Genomic DNA, 21,180 nt, shown 5'->3' with positions numbered 1-21,180 from the left:
TTCTTCTCCTATGTCTTCTTTAATACCATGCTGTCCTAGTTTTTCCTTTAGCTTTTTGGCAGTTCCTTCCCTGCCGTTACTTCTTTTTCAAACCCCTAAATATTGGTGTTCTCTCAGATTCTGTCCTGGGTCCTCTTCTCATTCTATACATTCTTTCTGAGTGATCTCATTTCACTCCCTTAGTTTCACCTATGATTCATATGTTAATGACTTTAAAATTTTTATTTCCATTTCTGATTTTTATTGTTGTTGTTAGCTGCTGTTGAGTTGGCCCTTGACTCATGGTGATCCCATGTACAACTGAACAAAATGATGCCCGGTCCTGCACCATTCCTATGATCGGTTATGGGTCAGACCATTGTGATCCATAGGGTTTTTGTTGGCTGATTTTCAGAAGTTGATCACCAGGCCTTTTTTCTTAGTTCATCTTACTCTGGAAGCTCTGCTGAAATCTGTTCAGCATCATAAACCACCACTGATGGATGGTGGCTGTGCATGAAACACATTAGCTAAGAATCTAACCCAGGTCTCCTGCATGGAAGGTGAGAATTCTACCGCAAAACGTCTGATTTTCATTGTGTTCCCAACCCGTATGTCCAAAGAACTATTGAACATCATTACCATTAACATCACATTCAACATATACAATACTAACTTAATCATCTCTCCTTCCTTTTAAGTTCCTTCTCCAACTATGGCCACTCTAATCTTCCTGTATTATGACTAAGTATAATAACTGTATTAAATGTATATTCCAGAGATTTGAGTATCATCTGTAACACCTATCTTCCTCAACCTCCCCCATCTGATCAGTTACTATTACTCAGTAAGACACAGACTTTCTCTTTGTGCCCACCACCATAGTTCAGACCCTTTCTATTTCTTATCTCTAATAACCTCCAAACTAATTTCCCTGGCTGTGATCTTGCCTTGATTACATCAATACTACACACTGTTGCTAGAATGATCCTTCTAAAATTTAACTGGATTATGCTTTACCCAGGTTTAAACCTTTTAATGACTCCCCAATTGCCTTCAGAATGATGTTCAACCTCTGAATATGGCAAACATAACCCTTCATAGCCTGGCATCTTCTTTCTTTTCCTTCCCTCAACACCCTCCCTAATTTTCTAGGCTACAACTATACTAAACTGCATACCTCTCTTAATTGTCTGTAAGCACCTTGAAAGTAGGAAGTGTATCTTATCAATTTTTTTTCCTTAGCACCTTATATGGTACATAATACATTGTAGGTCCTATATAATTGTTTATTGAACTGAACTGTAAAAGTAATGTTATCAAATTATCCTGAGCATTTACTATCATCTAAGAGGGTGTTTGATAACATGAGGAATCAAGATGAACTAAAATGCCACAAGATTATTTATTTCTTAAAAAGTTTTTTCTTTGAAAACATGAGATGGTTTTAAATTTTAAGGCTTGCTTTATATATGTATGTACTATTTAATGATATCTGTTTAAATGTATTAATGAAGAGGTTTGATGTTAATTTATAAAAATTATAATTGAAAACACACAATCTAGAGGAAATCTAGGCCCTCAAATGACATGTGTTCAGCTAGAAGAAAGCACAGCAAAGCCTTATTCATTCAGATTCACTGAAGGAAATAGGAGAGCCTGAAGTGGGACAGTCTTTAGAATTTGCTCAGTAAGGAAAACAAACAATCAGATTTATCAAAGGGAGGTTTTATATTCCAGCTCACGGAAGTATGTGAGAATGACTGTTAATCAGTTGGTCAAGTGTTTGGTAAATAACACTTCTAGTTTATATTGCCTTGATTATTAATGAGGTTGAACACCTTTCCAAATGTTACTAGCCATTTTTATATTTATTTTGAGAAGTGCCTGTTCAAGTCTCTTGTCTATTTTTCTACTGGGTTGTTTATCTTTTCATTGTTAATTTGCTGAATATTCTATATTTTCTGGGTAGCAGTCTTTGTTAGTTATATGTGTTGCAAACATCCTTTCCCACACTGTGGTCTGCCTTTTTACTAACTTGATAATGTCTTTTGATAGCATAAATTCTTAATTTTAATGTAGTCCAGTTTATCAAATATTTATTTTATGGCTAGTACTTTTAGTGTTCACTTTGAAGAAATCTCTCCAGGTCATGAAGATATTCTTTTATGTTATCATTTAGAAACTCTGTTGTTTTACTTTCCACATTTAGATCTCAATCCAGTTGGAATTAATTTTGGGGTAAGGTAGAAGGGTAAGGGTTAAGCTTAATTTTTTTCCAGTGGATATTAAGTGCTTTTAATGTTTTAGGAACTGGAAAACTGTTTATATCAACTACTTTTGACTTTTACCATGTAATGTTTAATCTTTTAGTTTATGCTGTACTTAGAAAGCATATTAGCTACCAACAGCTATTCTAACAAATTACCTCAAATTTAGTGGTTTAAAACAACATAAATTTATTATCTTAAAGTTCTGGTGGTCAGAAGCCCTTAAAGGATCTCATGGGCAAAAATCAAGGTGTCAACAGACCTGCATTCCTTCCGAAGGTTCTAGGGAAGAATCTGTTTCCTTGCATTTTCCAGCTTCTAGAGGCTGTTTACATTCCTTGGCTAGTGGCCCCTTCCTCCATCTTCAAAGCTTATGATTCTACCCTCTGCTTTGTTATATCTCCTTTGACTCTAACCCTTATGCCTTCTTCTTATAAGGACACTTGTGATTATAACTCAAATAATCCAGGATAATCTTTCCATCTCTAGTTCCTTAACTTAATCACACCTACGAAGTCCCTTTTGCCACGTAAGGTTCTGGGATTAGGACATGACATCTTTGGGGGAAAGAGGGCATTATTCTATCACAGAAAAGTTTGTTAAACAAGGGTAAATTTTATCAATCCATCCCCCATTCCTTATTTATTACTAGAATCCCATTATATCTGAACTAATGGAGTTTAAATTAATGTATTTTTATTATCTACAAATTACTGTCATAATTTTATGCTTAAATTATACACTCTATCACTTAGGAAGCTATTTGTTTCAGTTTAGGTTTTTTGCTGTTTAAAGCGGCTGGCCATCAATTGCTCAGAACTCTGTCAGTTATGATTACATGGTAAATGGACTGGATATTATCTGGGGGTATGCTTAACAGCCTGCTTTTCATGCTTTTCTATTCAATTATTCCTTTTAAAAATTATAAAAGCAAAGACCTTTATTGCACCATCTATGTATGACAAAATTAGGAAACATAATAATTAGAAAGGATGTACATATAAGTCAAAATTTTAATAAAATGCATCTATAACTTAAAAGAATAAAGACTCCTCATATCACTGTCCCATGCTGGTAATGATTTTTTCCTAGTCTAAGGTTAGGTATGATTATAAATGCGTTGACATGATTAGAACATTTGGGAAGATTTCTCCTTTGCTTGAGTCCCTTTTGTATCTGGCATCTTCTAGGACCTTAAATTTTTGTGTTTCCCTCCAGCTAGATTATTATTAAACATAAGGATTCTGTCTCATTCACCACTATATCCTTAGCCCTAGGTTACACCCATTCATTGCCTTTGAGTTGATCCTGACAAAGTGACCTATGGGACAGAGTAGAACTGCCCTATAGGGTTTCCAAGGAGCGGCTGGTGGATTCAAACTGCAGACCTTTTGATTAGCACCTGAGCTCTTAGGTTAGTGCCTGTTATGTAGCAGGGTCTCAAAAAAAAAAAGTCTGTTTAGTAAATGAATCAAAGAACTTAGAATCTAGATAATAAACTATGTATTGAGAGCTTAAATGGCACAAATATCCTTGTATCCTCAGGAACATGGAAGAACCCTTAGGTTGTCTGGATTCCATGAGAGGATCCTGGAATTAAAGAGGCTTAAATCCAGATTTAAAGAGTTAGTTCATACTGAATCATACTCAGAACACAGAGAGCTTAAAATATATACACATACACCGGAATGACTGTTTTAATTCTGACTTTTTTTTTAAGTTGGCTAGGAGTTAATAAGAGGATTTCTATAGTTTAAAAAAGTAGAAGAAATGGTTTTGGGAAACCTAGCATGAAATAAGATGATAAATTCATGTCTGTGTGGCATTCAGGGCTCCCAGGTAGTTTCCCATTTCTTTCTCTTTGTATACAATTACATGTTGCTGCAAATCAAAGAGATGAAAGTTTGGCTGTCTTCTTACACCAGTGCTAAGATAGGAGAAATATTGGTTTTAGCATTTCATGATTTTATTCAAAACAAGCAGCAAGCTTCTGTGTAAACCCACTTATATTAAAGGATATGATTTCTTAAATAGAGAAAAAATAAATGGACTAGATATTATCCGGAGGTATGCTTAATAGCCTGCTTTTCATGTTTTTCTATTCAATTATTCCCTCTAGAAATTATAAAATTTTTGCAATATTTTTTATTACTGTATTTTTGTTACCTAAGAGAGTGCTCTTCTCTACAAGGATGGATAATTGGAGGTTGGCCATACAGTGAACAATTCCTGGGGAGTTTATTCTAATCATTTTACGGTCTTGGCAAAGAATAGTTCCAATAATTAAATATTTATAGAATGCCTAAATATGCAGCATGATATAATATGCAGCATGGGGAAGGAAATAAACTTCCACTGTTTTATATATTTTGACTTTTTTTTGGTAAAGTGTATCTGGAAAGAGAAGTAGCTCTTTATTTTGTGGTTGAATTTTTGGGACACAAAAGCATAGATGTCCTTTACAGTTCAGTATTGCAGTGGACAGCTGTTGTTTTTGCCTGCCCAGCATTCATTCCTCCTTCTTTTCATAATAACATTCTGATTTTCCAAAAGGGAACTACTTCTTTCCCATGTCAGTCCATGTGGTATAAGTGGCAGTGACCCTAGCCCTCTCAAACCCATGTCCCTGAAATTCTCACGTGGGCACATACCCTAGGCCTCCCAATCAGAACACTGCAGCCACAGTTATTGGTTCAGAAATGAGCAAGAGACCCCAACCAGGTCAGTGAGACTCATTCCCTGAGTTTTTAAGGAGCTATTGGGAAAAAAGTGGTTTTTTTTCTTGGGGGGATATTGTTGTTGTTAGGTATCTTTGAGTTGATTCCAACTCAGCAATCCAATGTACAACAGAATGAAACACTGCCCAGTCCTGCACCATCCTCACAATCATTGCTACGTTTGAGCCCATTGTTGCAGCCACTGTGTCAGTCCATCTCGTTGAGTGTCTTCGTCTTTTTCAATGACCTTCTACTTTACCAAGCATGAAGGACTGGTCTCTCCTGATAACATGTCCGAAGTACATGAGACAAAGTCTCACCATCCTTGCTTCCAAGGAGAATTCTGGCCGTACATCTTCCAAGACAGATTTGTTTGTTCTTCTGGCAGTCCACGGTATAGTCAATATTCTTCGCCAACACCATAACTCAAATGCATCAGTTCTTCAGTCTTCTGATATTAGGCAGGTAAAATGTAAGTCTGAAATAATAGGTGACTATCTCTGGGTAGCACAAGGGGTTTGTGCTTGTCTACTAACCTAATGGTTGGTGGTTCAAATCCACCCAGTGGCATCATGGACAAAAGATTTGGCAATATTCTTCTGTAAAGATTATAGCAAAAAAAAAAAAAGACTCTATGGAGCAATTCTACTCTGTAATATATGGAGTTGTCATGAGTCAGAACTGACTCTATGGCAACTGGTTTGGTTTTTTGGTATCTTTGCCACCATATGGGGAGAGCCTTTGCGAAAGAAACCAACAGAGAAAAACAGAGTCTAGAGACAGAGAAAGTCATAATCATATTTTTTTGAGCATCTTAATCTAGCCTTGATGGAAGGAAGACCTACCCTGGACTTCCAGTTCTACGAGCCAAGAAATTCCTCTTTTTTCACTTTAACCAATCTGAGGTAGGATTCTATGTCTTGTAACTGAAAGAGTCTTGACTAATAAACGTATCGTATGAGGGCTCCACTCACAGTCTGACTTGGTGTTGCAGAAGCAGAGGCTGAAGATCCTGGAAGCTGAAACACTCTCTGGCAATTCCGGAGAACTGTCTTGAGTAAACTGAGAAAACTTTTGCTCTTACCTCATTACCTTATCTCTGAACTCAGTGTGGGTATGTCTACAACATTATTATTTTAAAAAGTAGACAAACAAGCAGGATACTCACTGGTCCACTTCCTGCCGTGAGATTCTGGAGAGCTCCCAGAGAGGCTTCCTGTGTGTAGTTTCGGACACTCTTGGCGATCAACGACAGATACATCCTTATCACGATGGAGTGCCACAGCCACTCCACACCCTTGGGGTTGCTCTTTTCCTCTGGCATTGGCATGTCCTGGTATTGCTAACCATACACACAATGGAATCCAGAGTTAATGCACCTCAAGCGATCTTAACAATTCCATACCCAGCCCAAGAGACCAGAAATATTGTTTAGTCTAGAAAGACTAATAATATGCAGAATAAGAAGCCCTTGAAATACAAATGAAAAACAAATATGTACAATTTCTACTTACTTAACTTTTAGCCCGTGATGATTATTTCTCCCTAACAGCGCCCCCTCCCACCTTTTACATTTCATAGTGAGAGAGAACTCAAGAGAATTAAGCATAGCTGTTCTGGAATCATTTCAGGTTACTGTTAAGCTAAAAGCTAAATTAGTCACAACCACCCCGAAGATAAGAAAAACAGGCCCGTTCCCTCAGAGTCTGAAGTTGTTTGGGATAGCATCAGTGTTCTAAATTTACCAGGTGTTCTCCAAGTTCATGAATACTCTGATACTCAGAGGAGTAGGAGAGGTTACATTCTTTCAGTTTCTATATCAGTATGGAAATAAATACACATTATTTCATATGAGGTTTGCTTTTAGTATGTCCAAAGTTTGTTTTTAGAATGTCCAAAGCTCACTAGCAGGGCTGCTTTTAATGTTAAAACAATGTATATACTATTGACTATGTGACATTAAGCTTATTTCCTATAGGCATACAGCAGGATAGTTTAATGGTTAAAAATGAAAATCTGCAGTCGGACTGACTAGGATGGAATTTCATACCTTCTGCTTATTTTCTGGATTATTCTGGGAACAAATAATTATCTTTCTATACCTCTGTTTCCTCATCTATAAATGATGATATTAATGATACATATAGGATTGATGTAAGAATTTAAAGCATTTAATATAGTGCCGGCATATACTAAGAACTCAGGAACGCACACACGCAGGTGCATACAGACACTCTCTCTCTCTCATTCTTTCAAAGACCAATCAATATACCTCTTTCAGTTTCCTGCTTCGACTGCCAAAACACCCAATACTTTTGCTGTTGTCAGTCTGGATATTCTGGTTTTGAATATAGCTACTCTGGGAATATTTCTCTGGGAGCTCTGTCTCCAGCTGGTAGGAGAGGTTATGAAGAACGCACACAGAGTTCTCAGTGGCCTGGGAAAGCAGAATATAAATGTTGATTATATAATATAGATATCTTTTTGCAACTGTGATGTCACAGGACTTATTAGGCTTTAGATCTTACAAAATTTATTGCATGGGCTTTGGTGTGCTTGAACTGTGGGGACCTGGGGAGAGTGGAATAAGTATGGCTAGAAAGGCTAAGGCTAGATAATGAACGCTCATGAGCACAAATGCTAAGGAGAAGGGGCTGATTTGGTTTTTTTTTTTAAACAATGAAGAGCCATTCTAGTTTACTTTTTAGAGAGAATGACCAGAATGACCATGTTTTAGAGACATAACTAAGTAGCTATGAAGAGTTGGAGACCAGGAGAAGATACTGCTTGTAGAATCAAATTCGGAGTTTATTGTGATAATCAATATGAAAGATGCATAAACTCGATGCTACAGCAGTAGTAGCACCAGAGAGGAGTGGCTGAACTAAAAGACATTTCAGAGGTAGAATGTGCCTGGATTGTTAACCAGTGTATATGTGAGGGAGGAGAGGCAGTCCAAGATTACTCATATTTCTACCTTCATTTAGTGGATGGTGATAATTATTAAGAAGGGCTATGGAGAGGAGGAGCAAGACTGGGGAAGGGGGAAGAGATGAATCCAAGTTCTTTCCTGAACATATAGAAGCTGGGCTCCTTCCAAATATCTAGGTAGAATGATTAAACAGGTAGTTGAAAATTTGTGTGTGGAAAGTAGAAAGAAAAATGGGGCTAGATAGATTTTAATATTTCTAAGCAGGTATGGGAAATATTAAACTTAGAAAACGCGTCAAGGACTAAATTTAAACCTAAGCAGCTACTTCAAGTATACGCTGAAGAGTCTTAGTAAGACAAAACGGGTAACTGGGTATGTGAGATATTTAACTTTTGAATTACTTTGTCATCTGGCTGGTAATCTGCGATGGTTCCTCTGACATAATGGACCAAGGAGTCAATCAGTCCATCACACCTTCTCATCACCTTCCTCCCATCCGGGCCAGCAGAACTCATGTTTCTATAAGGAAAAATAAAAGAAATAAAAATAAATAAAATCTCAAGGCTTAGGCTTTCTGTCCAACAGGTCTTTGTTTCAAAGCTTTTGATGCTTCTTCCAGGTATTTGGAAAACTGGTGAATTTGTAAAAGGGTGATAGACTTGTCCTGGGGTTAATAAATCATTAATTGCCTAATGGTCACCAAATGTGGACACGACTTCTAAATGTAATCATACAGCATGTAACCATGTCAATAAAAGTGTACTGTTTACTGCACTCCAAGCATCAAGGTGAAAGCATTATTTTCTTAATCTTCACCTCATTTTTGAGAAGGTAGATATGAAGCAAATATTTTGCAAATAAAAAGAGAACGAATGGTACAGTAGACATAGCCACATACTGGGTGTCCAAATGCTAACTTGTTCCGTGTAGTAATCTAAAGTTACTTAACTTCTCTGAGACTTAGTTTTCTAATTTGTAAAGACAGAGTGTTGAACTATATAATTTTGGGGGTTTGTAGGTTTCAGTATTATTATTGACAAGTATTAAACCAGATGCTCTAAAATGTGATAATTCTAATTAAAATGGCAGAGAAATGTCACAGAAAATCCAGAGTTTCACAGTGTATAAGACCTACAGCAAAACATGACCTATAAATATCTTTGCACTTAGTCTATTTCTAATTATGCTAAGCTTTGACACCTTTCTGTAAACAGTAACTAAATCTACAAGAGGAGGTTGGTTCCTTATAGAGAACTGAAGCTTATCAAACACAAATAGCAAAGTGACGCATTTGAGCATCACACTTCAGATTCAGATCATGTTTATATTCTGGTATTATAATAACAATACCACGTTACTATTTTCTTTCGGATTAAGTTTTTCTTGTTAGCATTGACATTTTAAAACTTTTTTCTAAAGAATGATAAAACCTCTGTCAACAAGAATGGCAAAAGAATAGTGCCTTCTGGTTTTTAGAAATTTGAGACTTACCTCTTTCCTTCTTTGCCAACTTAAATCGCTAATACCATAATTGTTCCTGTAAAATTTATCAGACCAGCTTCTTTTACTGGCAGGTAGAGTATTCAAAGTATATTCAATATTTTTTGCTTATAATGTCTCAATGTCATTCTGAATATCAAAAAGAAGTACAAATCTGAGTATTTTGTGGGTCTTATTTTCATCATCTGTAAAATAACATAGTTGCACTAAATGGTCTCAAAAGCCTTTCTGCCCAAAATACTGCTTTCAATACATATTTATCAAAGAACAAATGTGCTCAGCATTGTATCAAGAAGTACAAGGAACAAGGGAGGAGTACACAATACTGTAGCCTGCTCCCATGGAGATTATTACATTTATAGGGTTAACTCTATGAAGCTGACAATACTTGACTGCCACAAAAATGGCAAAGTCATGATTCAACCTAATAGTTGAGGAGATAAGACTATTCACTTAAAACTAAGAATACACTGGTAATTTGGTGTTTGCTGAGTTGACACAGTGAAATTTTTTCTTTTAATAAAACCCCTTCTATGACTTTGGCTCTTATTTGACTCTTCTACTTAAAGATTCACTTCCTTATATAATTTTTACTGTCCCTGGAAAACTTTACACTTTGTTCATAAAAGAAAGGTAATGAACAAACTCATAACCTGTAAGTAAAACCATATTTACTATAGCTTTATGTCAAGAAATGACCATTTGATCCAGATCCTCCATCTACTCTTTGAACCCTTTATGAATCATGGGATTGTAAAAACTTTGCCAGAAACTTTAAAAAAAAACTTTTCCAGTCTCCTCATTTTACACATGAAGAAATTGAGGTCCAAGAATTTAAGTTACTTTTCCTGGGTGGCAGCAAATTAGTGGTTAAGTCAGGAGAAGAGAGCTGCTCTTTTTTCTGTGCCCAGTGTGACTTCAGAGAAGAAGCAAACCTCATCTAGCATGTATTCTGTCTGCCATTTATTTAGCAAATACCATATGTCCTGGACACCAAGACAATGTTATCATATGTTTCAAAGCTTCCCTTTGACCTTTCCAACCTTTGGCTTGGAGGGGTAGCAATAGTTCATAATTGCTTTGGCAAATTAAAGGGTCTGTCTTTCTCACTAGCTAAGCCCACTGCATACCTTACAGATGGATAACTTAGCTTTGTTTAACTTCAGGGTGTTTATTTTAGGTCAAACTGGTAATTCAGTTTGGCAGTACTGCCAGTTCACACATACTAACTGTTGTCTTGTAGTCTGGCATTATCCAGACTCTACTGCTTGAAATGGGACTTATCAGGGTTTTTTTGGCAGCTGATATCTTTGTTGACAGAAAGTGCATGGAACCCTTTGCTTCAGTATTTGCTTCTGCATGTCAAAAATAGTTCCCACCTTACTGAACCACCCAGAAATATGAATGATAAGGGTAGATTATTTTATGGAACTACACCCATGAATAGAAATCACTGTACAGAAAAGAATTTGCTAGACTAAAACCAGCCAAATACCAAACTTGTTGCCACCGAGTCAATTCCAACTCATGGTGACCCCATGTGTAGCACTCTGAAAATAATCAACAATAATTAGAAAATGATATATCCATCCTTAAGTGTTTTTGTCAAAAGCTAATACTTAAGTTTGCAGAAATCAGAGAATTACTATGGCTAATCTTAAGCAGAACTGATACTTTTACAATGTCTCTCCTGAATACCGAGAAGTATTTATTTTTTACTGTTTCTTACATGTAGCCTGATAGAAGTCTAATATGGAAAAATGTCCCAAAATTATAAATGAAATGTATTAAAACAATTATCTTGTTGGAAGTAAAAGAGAATGAGGGTACTAACACAGTAGTTAGTAAAAACTGATTATCAGAGTTATAAATAGAACCTATTGGAAATGTTCAGTGTTTATGGTTTGCACTGGATTAAATGTGTTTATTTCCCCAGGTATAATCTAGCCCAAGTCTGAGTAAATATGCGGGTACCTTTCAGTAAAGGAAAACCTCTGGTTTCCTTTCATTGTTGAGGAAAGTTGTAAACTGAAATTTTAAAAACAGATCCTCGGATTGGGGGTTGGAGGCTGGGGGCAGGGAACGAAGGTGATAAACTGCTCTCCACATAAACATAGGACTGTTTTGGAGCTCTTCACCACCACTGGATCTGTAGTTTATGTTTGATATTAGGAAGAATTTTTACGGCAATATGACTTGTAATGGGAAGGAAGAAATAGAATCTGAATCTCTCCTTGACTCTGAAATGGTCACAGAGCTTCACATGTTTAGGAGAATTCGGGTATTTTAACTGAAAGCAAATCTGTGATTAACTCTCTCAAGGACCACTTATCTCCCACATTCCTGAGTGTCACAATGAAAAAGAGAAAAGAAAACAAAGTACCCCAAGCCTTGCTAGAATTAAAAGAAATAATGGTATGTGTTTGTTAAGATTAATGACAGTGTAAATGAACCTTAAATCCACATAGTAAACCACAGAATGGACGATGTCAAATGATAAAAACAGCTGCAATTTAGTGTATGTGTTATACATTACGGTGGGCACTTTATGAATATTATGACCTGTAATTTTTACAAAATTCCTTAACTTAGGGTATGTTAAAATGTCATTCAGAATGTTGACCTGTGACTCTCATTTAAAACTGAAGTTAACCTGCTTATCACAGGAATTTACTATCTCTTCCATATAAAGTAGAGCCCTGGTGGCACAGTGGTTAAGTGCTTGGCTGCTAACAAGACAAGTAATTCTAATAGAGATAAAACATGGGATTATTTCTACTGATAATGGGTATGGTTTCCTACTAAGACACACAAGTTTGGGAGTGCATCGTATGCAAGAACTGCTGGCTGTGGGACCAGTCTTCAAGGTCTAACGAGCAGACTGAGATAGTGATCAACTCAATGGTTTTAAAAACTTGTGGGTGCACCTTCGTAATCACCAACAATTATAGGTTCACTCATATGGTGTATTGTAAATTGGGCAGTAAGGCCTGAAGTGGTACCAGTCAATTAAATGCTTATTACCCAAACCAAAAAACCAAACCTGTTGCCATCGAGTCGATTCCGACTCACAGCGACCCTACAGGACAGAGTACCATACCGTACCGTTGCTGTCAAGTCAAGTCTGACTCATAGCGACCCTACAGGTCAGAGTAGAACTGCTCCATAGAGTTTCCAAGGAGTGCCTGGTGGATTCGAACTGCCGACCTCTTGGTCAGCAGCTGTAACTCTTAACCACTATGCCACCAAGGTTTCCATAGGACAGAGTACAACTACCCTATAGGCTTTCCAGGAAGTGGCTGGTGGATTCCAGCTGCCGACCTTTTGGTTAGCAGCCGATCTCTTAACCGCTGCTCCTGTTCCAAGACCAGTAAGCACTTGATAAGACACTGGCTGATAAGGAGTCATCCTTCTTCCTCTTGTTAGTTGAGATTTAGGTCCTGGGCTTTTGTTTAACTCTCAGCTGATATACATCAAACAGTTGGGCCTTGTCTGTGATTAACCAAGAGAAAGCAACAGAGGCAGCACGTGGTTGCACAGAACAAAAGGAGAGCCTCACTTGAACTGGCAGAGGAACAGAAACTCTACACCAAAAGAAGGATTTGTCTGTCATTCTGAAGTAAACAACAGTTCCTGAAGATATCTGCAAACATCGGCCAAAGTCAACTGTTCAGTCTGCAAACAGAAGCAACCCTGGGAGGTAGAACAAGGCTCTATAACCTACACATCTTGTTCTTTCAGGACAAGGAAAATAAACTGACCAAAGATATGTCAGCCTTTATTCCACACCAAGAGCTAGTAGGTGCAGGACAAGAAATGCTATATTTGAAAAATCCTTTAACTCTGCTTTCCTGCATTTTCAGATGTTCCAAAAGTATTCTTAAAACTCAATTCAGCTAGTAATCATATGGTTAGTATGCAACAGCCATTTTCTCTTGATTTAGCTGGAGCGGGTTTTTCACGATAGGGTGTCAAATTCCATTTAATGCCAATTATAAACAGCAAACCACAATTTAAAAAATTCACATTGGAGCCAGTGCGACTTGAGAAGGCATTTCTGACACCTAAAGGAGAAGATGTCTGGGATGCTGGACTAGGGTCTACAAAGATGCTTAAGAACCTAGGGTAGAAGGATGTGATGTTCAGATGATCTATACCTACAAGATAGGCACAGCTTTTAGTTTAATCATAGTTTATGACAATGCCATCAGTTGCTTTATTAAAAAATACCAACACACGTATTTTTTTATAATGATGAATTAAAACATTTATTAGTAGTAAGCCTTACTATAATGATAGTCTTAATTTTTTTTATAAAAAAGACTTTCAGTGTCAGGAAATACAGTTAAGAAAATACCACCTCCAATTTAAGCATAGATTTTTTAAAATGTAGAATGCTTTTCAAAATATTTGACGAAGACATTCTTGAGAATTTCTTTTTCTGTCTAAGACAAACCTCAAAAACTAACCAATGCAGAGAGACCAGCAAAAACAGTCCTCTTGATGTAATAAATAAAAATTCTTCTTCTGTTTCCTTTGCTGATTTTCCTTCTTCCACAATATCCCTACTCATGAATTTTCTTTAACAAGTATCCCAGAGCTGGGCTCAAGTAGGCAGTCCTTGTATATGAACTGATTGATAAAAATAAAGGCAGTTTCTTTAGCTAAGGGGAATGTTATATAATTTCTGTGAAGTACTTTTGATCTGGGCTCATCTGGTGAGGACATGAATAGGACAGTGGAAAATTTAGTCTGAAGAGTAGGGACCTTTGCGAGGGGTGAGTTGTAGATGAGCTGCGTGACAATGCCAATGTGCCACAGAATCTTAAAAACAATGGGTTCAGGGAGATCAGAGAGGGGTGACCAGGTAAGCATGGCCATATTTGTTTTGTTTGATTTGTTCACTTTAGCAACTTTAAGATTTGTTGAGAGACCCAAACCCCTGAGAATTAGCTTATAAAATAATCATTTTTAAAAACTAAGATTTTTACCCAGTTAAATACCACTTAGATTTTTAATTTACTTGAAGAGAAATTTACAAAGTAATTTAATTCATTGAACCACACATTTTTTTGTGTATCTAAAATACCCAAGATATAAACGGTGGTTATGACTGATATCAAAACCAAACCAAACCCATTGCCGTCAACTCAATTCCAACTCATAGCAACCCTATAGGACGAGTAGAACTGCCCCATAGGGTTTCCAAGGAGCAGATGGTAGATTTGAATTGCCAACTTTTTTATTAGCAGCCAAACACTTAACCACTGCACCACCAGGGTTCGTTCATTATCTATAAACTTCATATTGTTTATGTTTATACATCAAATATGAAGAGTTTAAGTAGTTAGCCAAACAACTGAGGTCAAAGTTTTTACGGCAAATTATTTTCCAACCATAAGTAACTGCATTTAGATTGGATTTAAGAAAGTAAATTCTGACCTGCTTTTGAGTTCATACTCTCACCAAAAAAAAATATTAGTTATTTGATAATTGGGGACATTAGATCCTCATTTAATTAAGTCTCTTCATAATGGGATTATGCACAGGGGTAGACCAAATAAGCCCTTTTCTCTCATGTATAATCAGAACAAAGGAGGGACAGGCAAAGGTAAATAGAATAAAAATGCATAATGAAGAAAATAGATACAGTAGTTCTGAAATGTGGTATTCAGGTATGTATAAAAATGAAATTTAGTGCAATGCTATATTTTTTTTGTGTTTGTTGGAGAAGACAGATGTAATTAAATATATTGAAAATTTACATGGTGACATTGTTTTTCCAGAGAGTGGCTGGTATAGATATGCCAAAAAGAACTTGCCCTTAGCCCCATGGTATATTAGGAAAAAGACTGATAGTTATAGCTTTTTTTCTAAAGGTAGTTTGGTTCCTCTGAGCACTTACCTACCATACTCCCTTCCTTCAAGATAGACTTACAGTGATAAGCAACAATGGAAGTTACTTTTAAGAGAGCTATAATGTTAGTACATATAATTATATTATACAGTCATCAAAATACATTTACTCCATAATGACACATGTGGGGAAAAGTGAAGTTTAAGTTACTTGTAGGAAAAAATGCATTACCAATTGATTTTTCTCTTTAACTGGCATATAGTCATAAAAAGTAATTAACAAAATGGGATGTGTTTTATAATGTGCTACGGTAGTATGTTATCATTTTGTCCCATCATCCTAAACAATATGACAAAAAAATTCTGGGGTGATCTTCATACTGCAGAAACAGTTGTTAGACTGTGGTGGTAAGATTAAGGTAGCTTTTATAAGCGTTTCTCAGAAGTAAATGGTTAACAAACTATAGGAATGCAGGAAATGACTCTTCAGGGCTTTATGAATTCATATTGTCAATATGATTGTATTTAAAATATAATCATAGATATATACATATATGCATCTATGTGACTGTATGCACATATGTTTATACATTAAAGTGCATAGGGGGCACAGTTCTGGATACTTCTTAGACATAACCAAACACCTCAAGGATTGGTTTTCTGGGTTTGAAGGATTAGGACCATAGTCTTGTGGAACATCTTGGTCAACTGGCATAATGTAGTTTATAAAGTTATGTTCTACATCCTAGTTTGGCGAGTAGTGTCTGGGGTCTTACTTTGCTAGCAGCCATCTAAGATACAATTATTGGTCTCTACTCATCCAGAGCAACTGAGAAAGAAGGAAACCAAAGACTCAAAGAAGAAACTAGTCTACAGGACAAACAGTCTACATAAATCACAGCTTCATCTACCCTGAGACCAGAAGAACTAGATGGTGCCTGGCTACCACTACCGACTGTTCTATTCAGGGCCACAGTAGACAGACCCTGATAGAATGGGAGAAAATGTGGAACAGAACCTCAAATTCCTAAAAGAAAGCAAACAAACAAAAAAACAGACTTACTGGACTGGTTGACACTGGAAGACTCCCTGAGACTATTGCCCTGAGATACTCTTCAAACCTTGAACTGAAACTAAGCCCTGAGGGTCACCTTATAGCTAAATAACAGATTGACTCACACAATAATGAATATCACCTGTAAAAACTTCTCAACTATTTGCTCCTTTAAAAAAATCACCTATATGAGGCCAAACGGTCAACAATTACTTTAAAACATAGATAAGAATGTAAGAGGGCAGGGAAACTAGATTAATGGAAATGGAACAACCAGAACGGAAATAATGAGAATGTTCATGCATTGTGAAGAATGTAACTAACGTCACCGAATAATTTGTAAAGAAATGATTGAATGGGAACCTAAACTACTGTGTAAACCTTCACTGAAAACACAATTAAATATTATAGAGTTAAAAAGATGAACTAGTGATAGAACAATGAGCTGAAGACTGAGATTCAAATACCTACTAATCCTTTAAAAACTTCTCAAGTGATATTTTTCCAGAAGTTTTCCCAGAACCCTTGGAGGGGCATAGTCAGTTGAGTAATTCAGTGCCTCTCTGACAGTTGATTCATACCTCTATTATGGTTCTTATTGAATGTACTGTCATTGTCTACTCAGGTGTCTATCTCCTCCACTAAACCCTAAGTTCCTCGAGGGCAAAAATATATCCCATTCCTCTTAGAAACTTCAGAAATTTAAACAGTGCTTTAAATATAGCAGGCATTCAATAAGTAATGAAAACGATGGATAAAAGCAAAATTAGACCAAGACGTAAAATCCCAAGAAGGCTGGACTAGTTTCCATTCTCAAATTTCTGATAACTAGTTCTAAAACTGCAAAAGAGTCACTGGCACTTAATTTCTTCAATCGAAGAGTAAGGCTGCTAACGGGAGTGCCTAGACATGTTTATGGCTAGCCTGAGATGTTTCCCAAAACTTCGAATCTCATTGCTCTTGGGGCAAGCATTTTTCCAATTCTCTATTCTGACAGACCCCACGTGTCTGTTAATTTGTCATACTGTGGAGGCTTGTGTGTTGCCGTAATGCTGGAAGCTATGCCACTGGTATTCAAATACCAGCAGGGTCACCCATGGGGGACAGGTTTCAGCTGAGCTTCCAGACTAAGACAGGCTAGGAAGAAGGACCTGGCAGTCTACTTCTGCAAAGAATTAGCCAGTGAAAACTTTATGAATGGCAGCAGAACATTGTCTGATATAGTGCCAAAAGATGAGCCCCTCAGGTTGGAAGGCAATCAAAAAACAAACGTCTTTGCTTTTAGATTTTCATCTTTTCAATATACTTTTTCTGTTGTTACTGGAATTATTCTTTTTCACACAGAACTTAACATATTTTTATCTTTCCCACACTAGCTAACCTTGCTTACAGAAAAAACAAACAAACAAAAAAACAACTCCTTAACAAGACCTCCAAGGCCTCTGCAATCTGGTCTTAGCCTATGTTTCCAGCTTCTGTTTGATTATTTTCCTCCATAAACCTTATACTCTTGCCAGAATCGATTATTCACCTAGTTCACCAAGTATTTCCATTTGCTCATTTATACAGTCATTTATGCTTCTTTCCTTCATTCATTTATTGTATTTTATCCATTTACGCATGCTTACAAAGTGCCAGAAATTTCACTGGGTGTTAGGGATTAAAGATAATAATAGGGATACGCTTAGTTTTTAAGAAGTTCACGATCTAGTAGAACTAAAAGATATGTAAACAACTAGCCATAAAACAGTAATGTGATAAAAGCAATAAAAGAGGTAATTCACCTATAAAGCCCTGTTAGAACCAATAGGAACAAGCAATGAGTTTTGCCTGGGGAGGCTAGAAAAGTTTCACAGAAAGGGTGAAATTTATCTTTCGTATAAAATGATTAGGAGATTAAGTATTCAATAGGCAGATAATAGAAAATGTTCTACCAGGCAAATAAAATTGAATGAAGGCTTGACGACATGAAAGTACCTAGGACATTTAAGAAAAAGCAAGTATGTTGGTGGGTATGAAGCATGTTTGTGAGAAAACTGAAAATAAGGTTGTAAGTAAGGTTGCAGACAGACTGGGAAAGGTTGGATATGTTGTAATGGAACAAGGTGTCTACTGTTTTTGTTTTGCCTGCCAAACAAGTATTCCAGTCCCTGTTTTTCTGTTAACAGACCTTTCCATCCTTGCCATGGAGGAGGCATCTGATCCAGGCCTGGCCAGTCTAGGCAACAGTGGCTCAAGTGATGGGCACCCTTCTAAAGCAGGGCCAAGGAGAAACCTTCCCTGAGGTTGACACAGTCATCTGGAGAAAGAAGTGCATTCTTTCTGTTGTGTGGCTAAGCAAGGTTGCCTATGATTAAGTTACCTGCTAAGTGGAGAGTGTAGAGAATGAGCCCAACATGCAAAATGAAGAACAGAAAGTGGAAATGAGATATAAATACAAAAATAGTTCCAGGGATGCTGAATTTATGTTCTAGTCTTTGAGGCCATGGTTCCTGGTACAGGTTCTTTACTTCTGCATGTGACCACCGGCATCTTCTCAGCCACATGAGCCAATGAATCCTTACTTGGCATAAGTGAATTTGAATTGGATTTCTGCCATTTTCAATTAAAACGTTCCTGACTGATACACCTGCCATGTTAAGAACTCTATTTTACATGATTAAGCAATGGGGGCCACAAAGACATTTTAAGATATGAAGTGTTTTTGAGCAAGTGCATTAGAAAGACAGTGCTCGTGGACGGTGCAGAAGATGGACTGGAGGGAGGCCATTTAGGTACCTCTTTTGAAAATTTGGTTCCTCATCCTTAGAGAATCCGACTATTAAGATAGTCCACCAAGGCCCAGCTCGGACACTTCTACAGTGTCTTTTTGATCCCACTTGGCTGGAATGAATGGTCCTCTGGAACTCCTGCAACTCTTTACTTGTACCTGACATGGTGGTTCTCAAACTTCAGCATGCATCAGAATCACCCGGAGGGCTTGTTAAAACTCCACTGCTGGGCCCCAGCCTCAGAGTTTCTGATTCAGTGATCTAGGGTGGACCCTGATAAGTCTACCAAGTTCCAGGTGATGCTGATGATGCTACTGGTTCAGGGGCCACGCTTTGAGAGCCACTGCTCTAACACATTTCATCTGGGCCATATTCTAGTTAATGTGCACATCTTCAACCCTTTTAGATTATAAGGTCCTTAAGAATTGTCTTATTCATCTTTCTAAAACTCTCAGTTACTAACATAATGCTTTGCACAAAGTCAGTATTTGATGTCCATTATTGTGTATTCAACTGTGGAGTTAAGTTTAACATCTTACTGTATTAAATCCCCTCAGTTGCCACTTCAACACAGATTCCCTCAAAAAATGAAGTGTGTAACTAGAAAAAGTACTGAAAGGCAGAATATATCCCGACTCCTTTTGGGCTGTCAATTTGATTATGTCTCCTATCTGATTTCTTTTAAGCTTTGGGCATAAAGGATAATGATTATTTTCCAAATAATATAGCTTGAGACACATTATCCTAGAGAATTAAAGGCTACTGTTTTTCTTCCTTCTGCATGTGTTTCTACCTTCTTGATTTAGCTGGCATCAGAGCACAGATCAACCCCAGGCGAGAAAACATTCAAAGTATTTTTCTCATCCTGATGTTTCAAAATGCTGACCAAACTAACTTCTTTTGTAGTTGTGCTTATGGCAAGACATTCTGTCTTTTTAGACTCTTTGCCTTATTACCAGTTGCCTGTGGGTCGATTCTGACTCATGGCAGCCTTAAGTATTGCAGAGCAGAACTGTACTCCATAGGGTTTTCAAGGCTGTGACCTTTTGGAAGCAGATCACCAGGCCTTTCTTCTGAGGTGCCTCTAGGTGGGTTTGAACCTCCAACCTTTCGTTAGTAGTCAAGCACTTAACTGTCTGTGTCATCTAGGACTCCCTTTTGCCTTACAGCTGTTTAAAAACACTAGGTTCAAAATTTTTTTTTAACCATGACATTAGAATTTTATGAATTAAAAAAATAGCATGGAGCCTGCCATAAACCCTGCAAGATTGAGAAGGCCAGTCTTGAGGGACTCTTACAGTGGTTCAGACCAGCTCTCTGGTTCCTCTATTGGAACTGACATCCTCTATTTATGGGTAGCTTCTGGAAGCAGATATGGCTGGAAACTAATACGCTGCTGATACTTGACCTTTCTCTCTCACTACGTTGTGTTTCCTGTATTTAGAATGATCTTTATAATTCCTACAGCACCAGGTAACGGTGTAAAGTATTAGACAGACTTGGATACAGTATTTAAGTATAGGCAAAAGGAGAAGGAGAACTGTGTAATGGTGTTACCTTAGGCATCCTGTGACATTGTAGAATATATCAAAATCGAGCAAGCCATTTGCTTTGGGGTAGTCTCCTTCCGGCCACCCCGAAAAGGGGATGATGATATTCTCAGTCAGGATAAGTAAGGCTTCTGTTATCATGAGATTCTTGAGTCTATCATTAGAGGACAAATTCCACAGCAAACCTAGAAAAGTAAAGAGCTACTGTCAGCCAGGGCAGGGTGGAGCTGAAATGCCTGTTGAAAAGATCAGTTAAGTCCAACACCTCCAGGGCTATGACTAATTTAAAAAAAGGGGGAAGACAGCCCCCCTTTTTAAAAAAAATTTTTTTTTTTAAATTGTAGTTTAGATGAAGGTTTACAGAACAAATAGTTTCTCATTAAACACTACACATTATTTTATGACATTGGTTAACAACCCCATGACATGTCAACACTGTCCCTTCTCAACTTTGGGTTCCCTATCACCAGCTTTCCTGTCCCCTCCTGCCTTCTAGTCCTTGTCCCTGGACTGCTGTGCCTCATTAGTCCAGTTTTGTTTTATGGAGACAG

At 37.2% G+C, this 21,180-nt stretch overlaps 1 protein-coding gene across 2 annotated transcripts in view; it reads right to left on the bottom strand.

Moving 5' to 3' along the window:
* PKP2 (plakophilin 2) overlaps window positions 1-21,180 on the bottom strand; it is an 81,700-nt gene that overhangs the window by 10,548 nt on the left and 49,972 nt on the right. Inside the window, exons 6-9 of one of the 2 annotated variants that reach the window (XM_004390249.2) lie at window positions 20,637-20,814; window positions 8,300-8,417; window positions 7,239-7,403; window positions 6,135-6,308 (exon numbers count right to left, since the gene is read on the bottom strand). In XM_004390249.2, the coding sequence (XP_004390306.1) occupies window positions 6,135-6,308; window positions 7,239-7,403; window positions 8,300-8,417; window positions 20,637-20,814 (635 nt within the window). The remainder of the gene's footprint in view (window positions 1-6,134; window positions 6,309-7,238; window positions 7,404-8,299; window positions 8,418-20,636; window positions 20,815-21,180) is intronic. The other variant, XM_012559668.2, reaches the window with a different exon arrangement.

This window comes from Trichechus manatus, unplaced genomic scaffold, assembly GCF_000243295.1.
Source record: "Trichechus manatus latirostris isolate Lorelei unplaced genomic scaffold, TriManLat1.0 scaffold00292, whole genome shotgun sequence".
NCBI lineage: Eukaryota > Metazoa > Chordata > Mammalia > Sirenia > Trichechidae > Trichechus > Trichechus manatus.
Note: the sequence above shows the minus strand (reverse complement) of the source record. Positions and strands in the feature narration are given on the sequence as shown.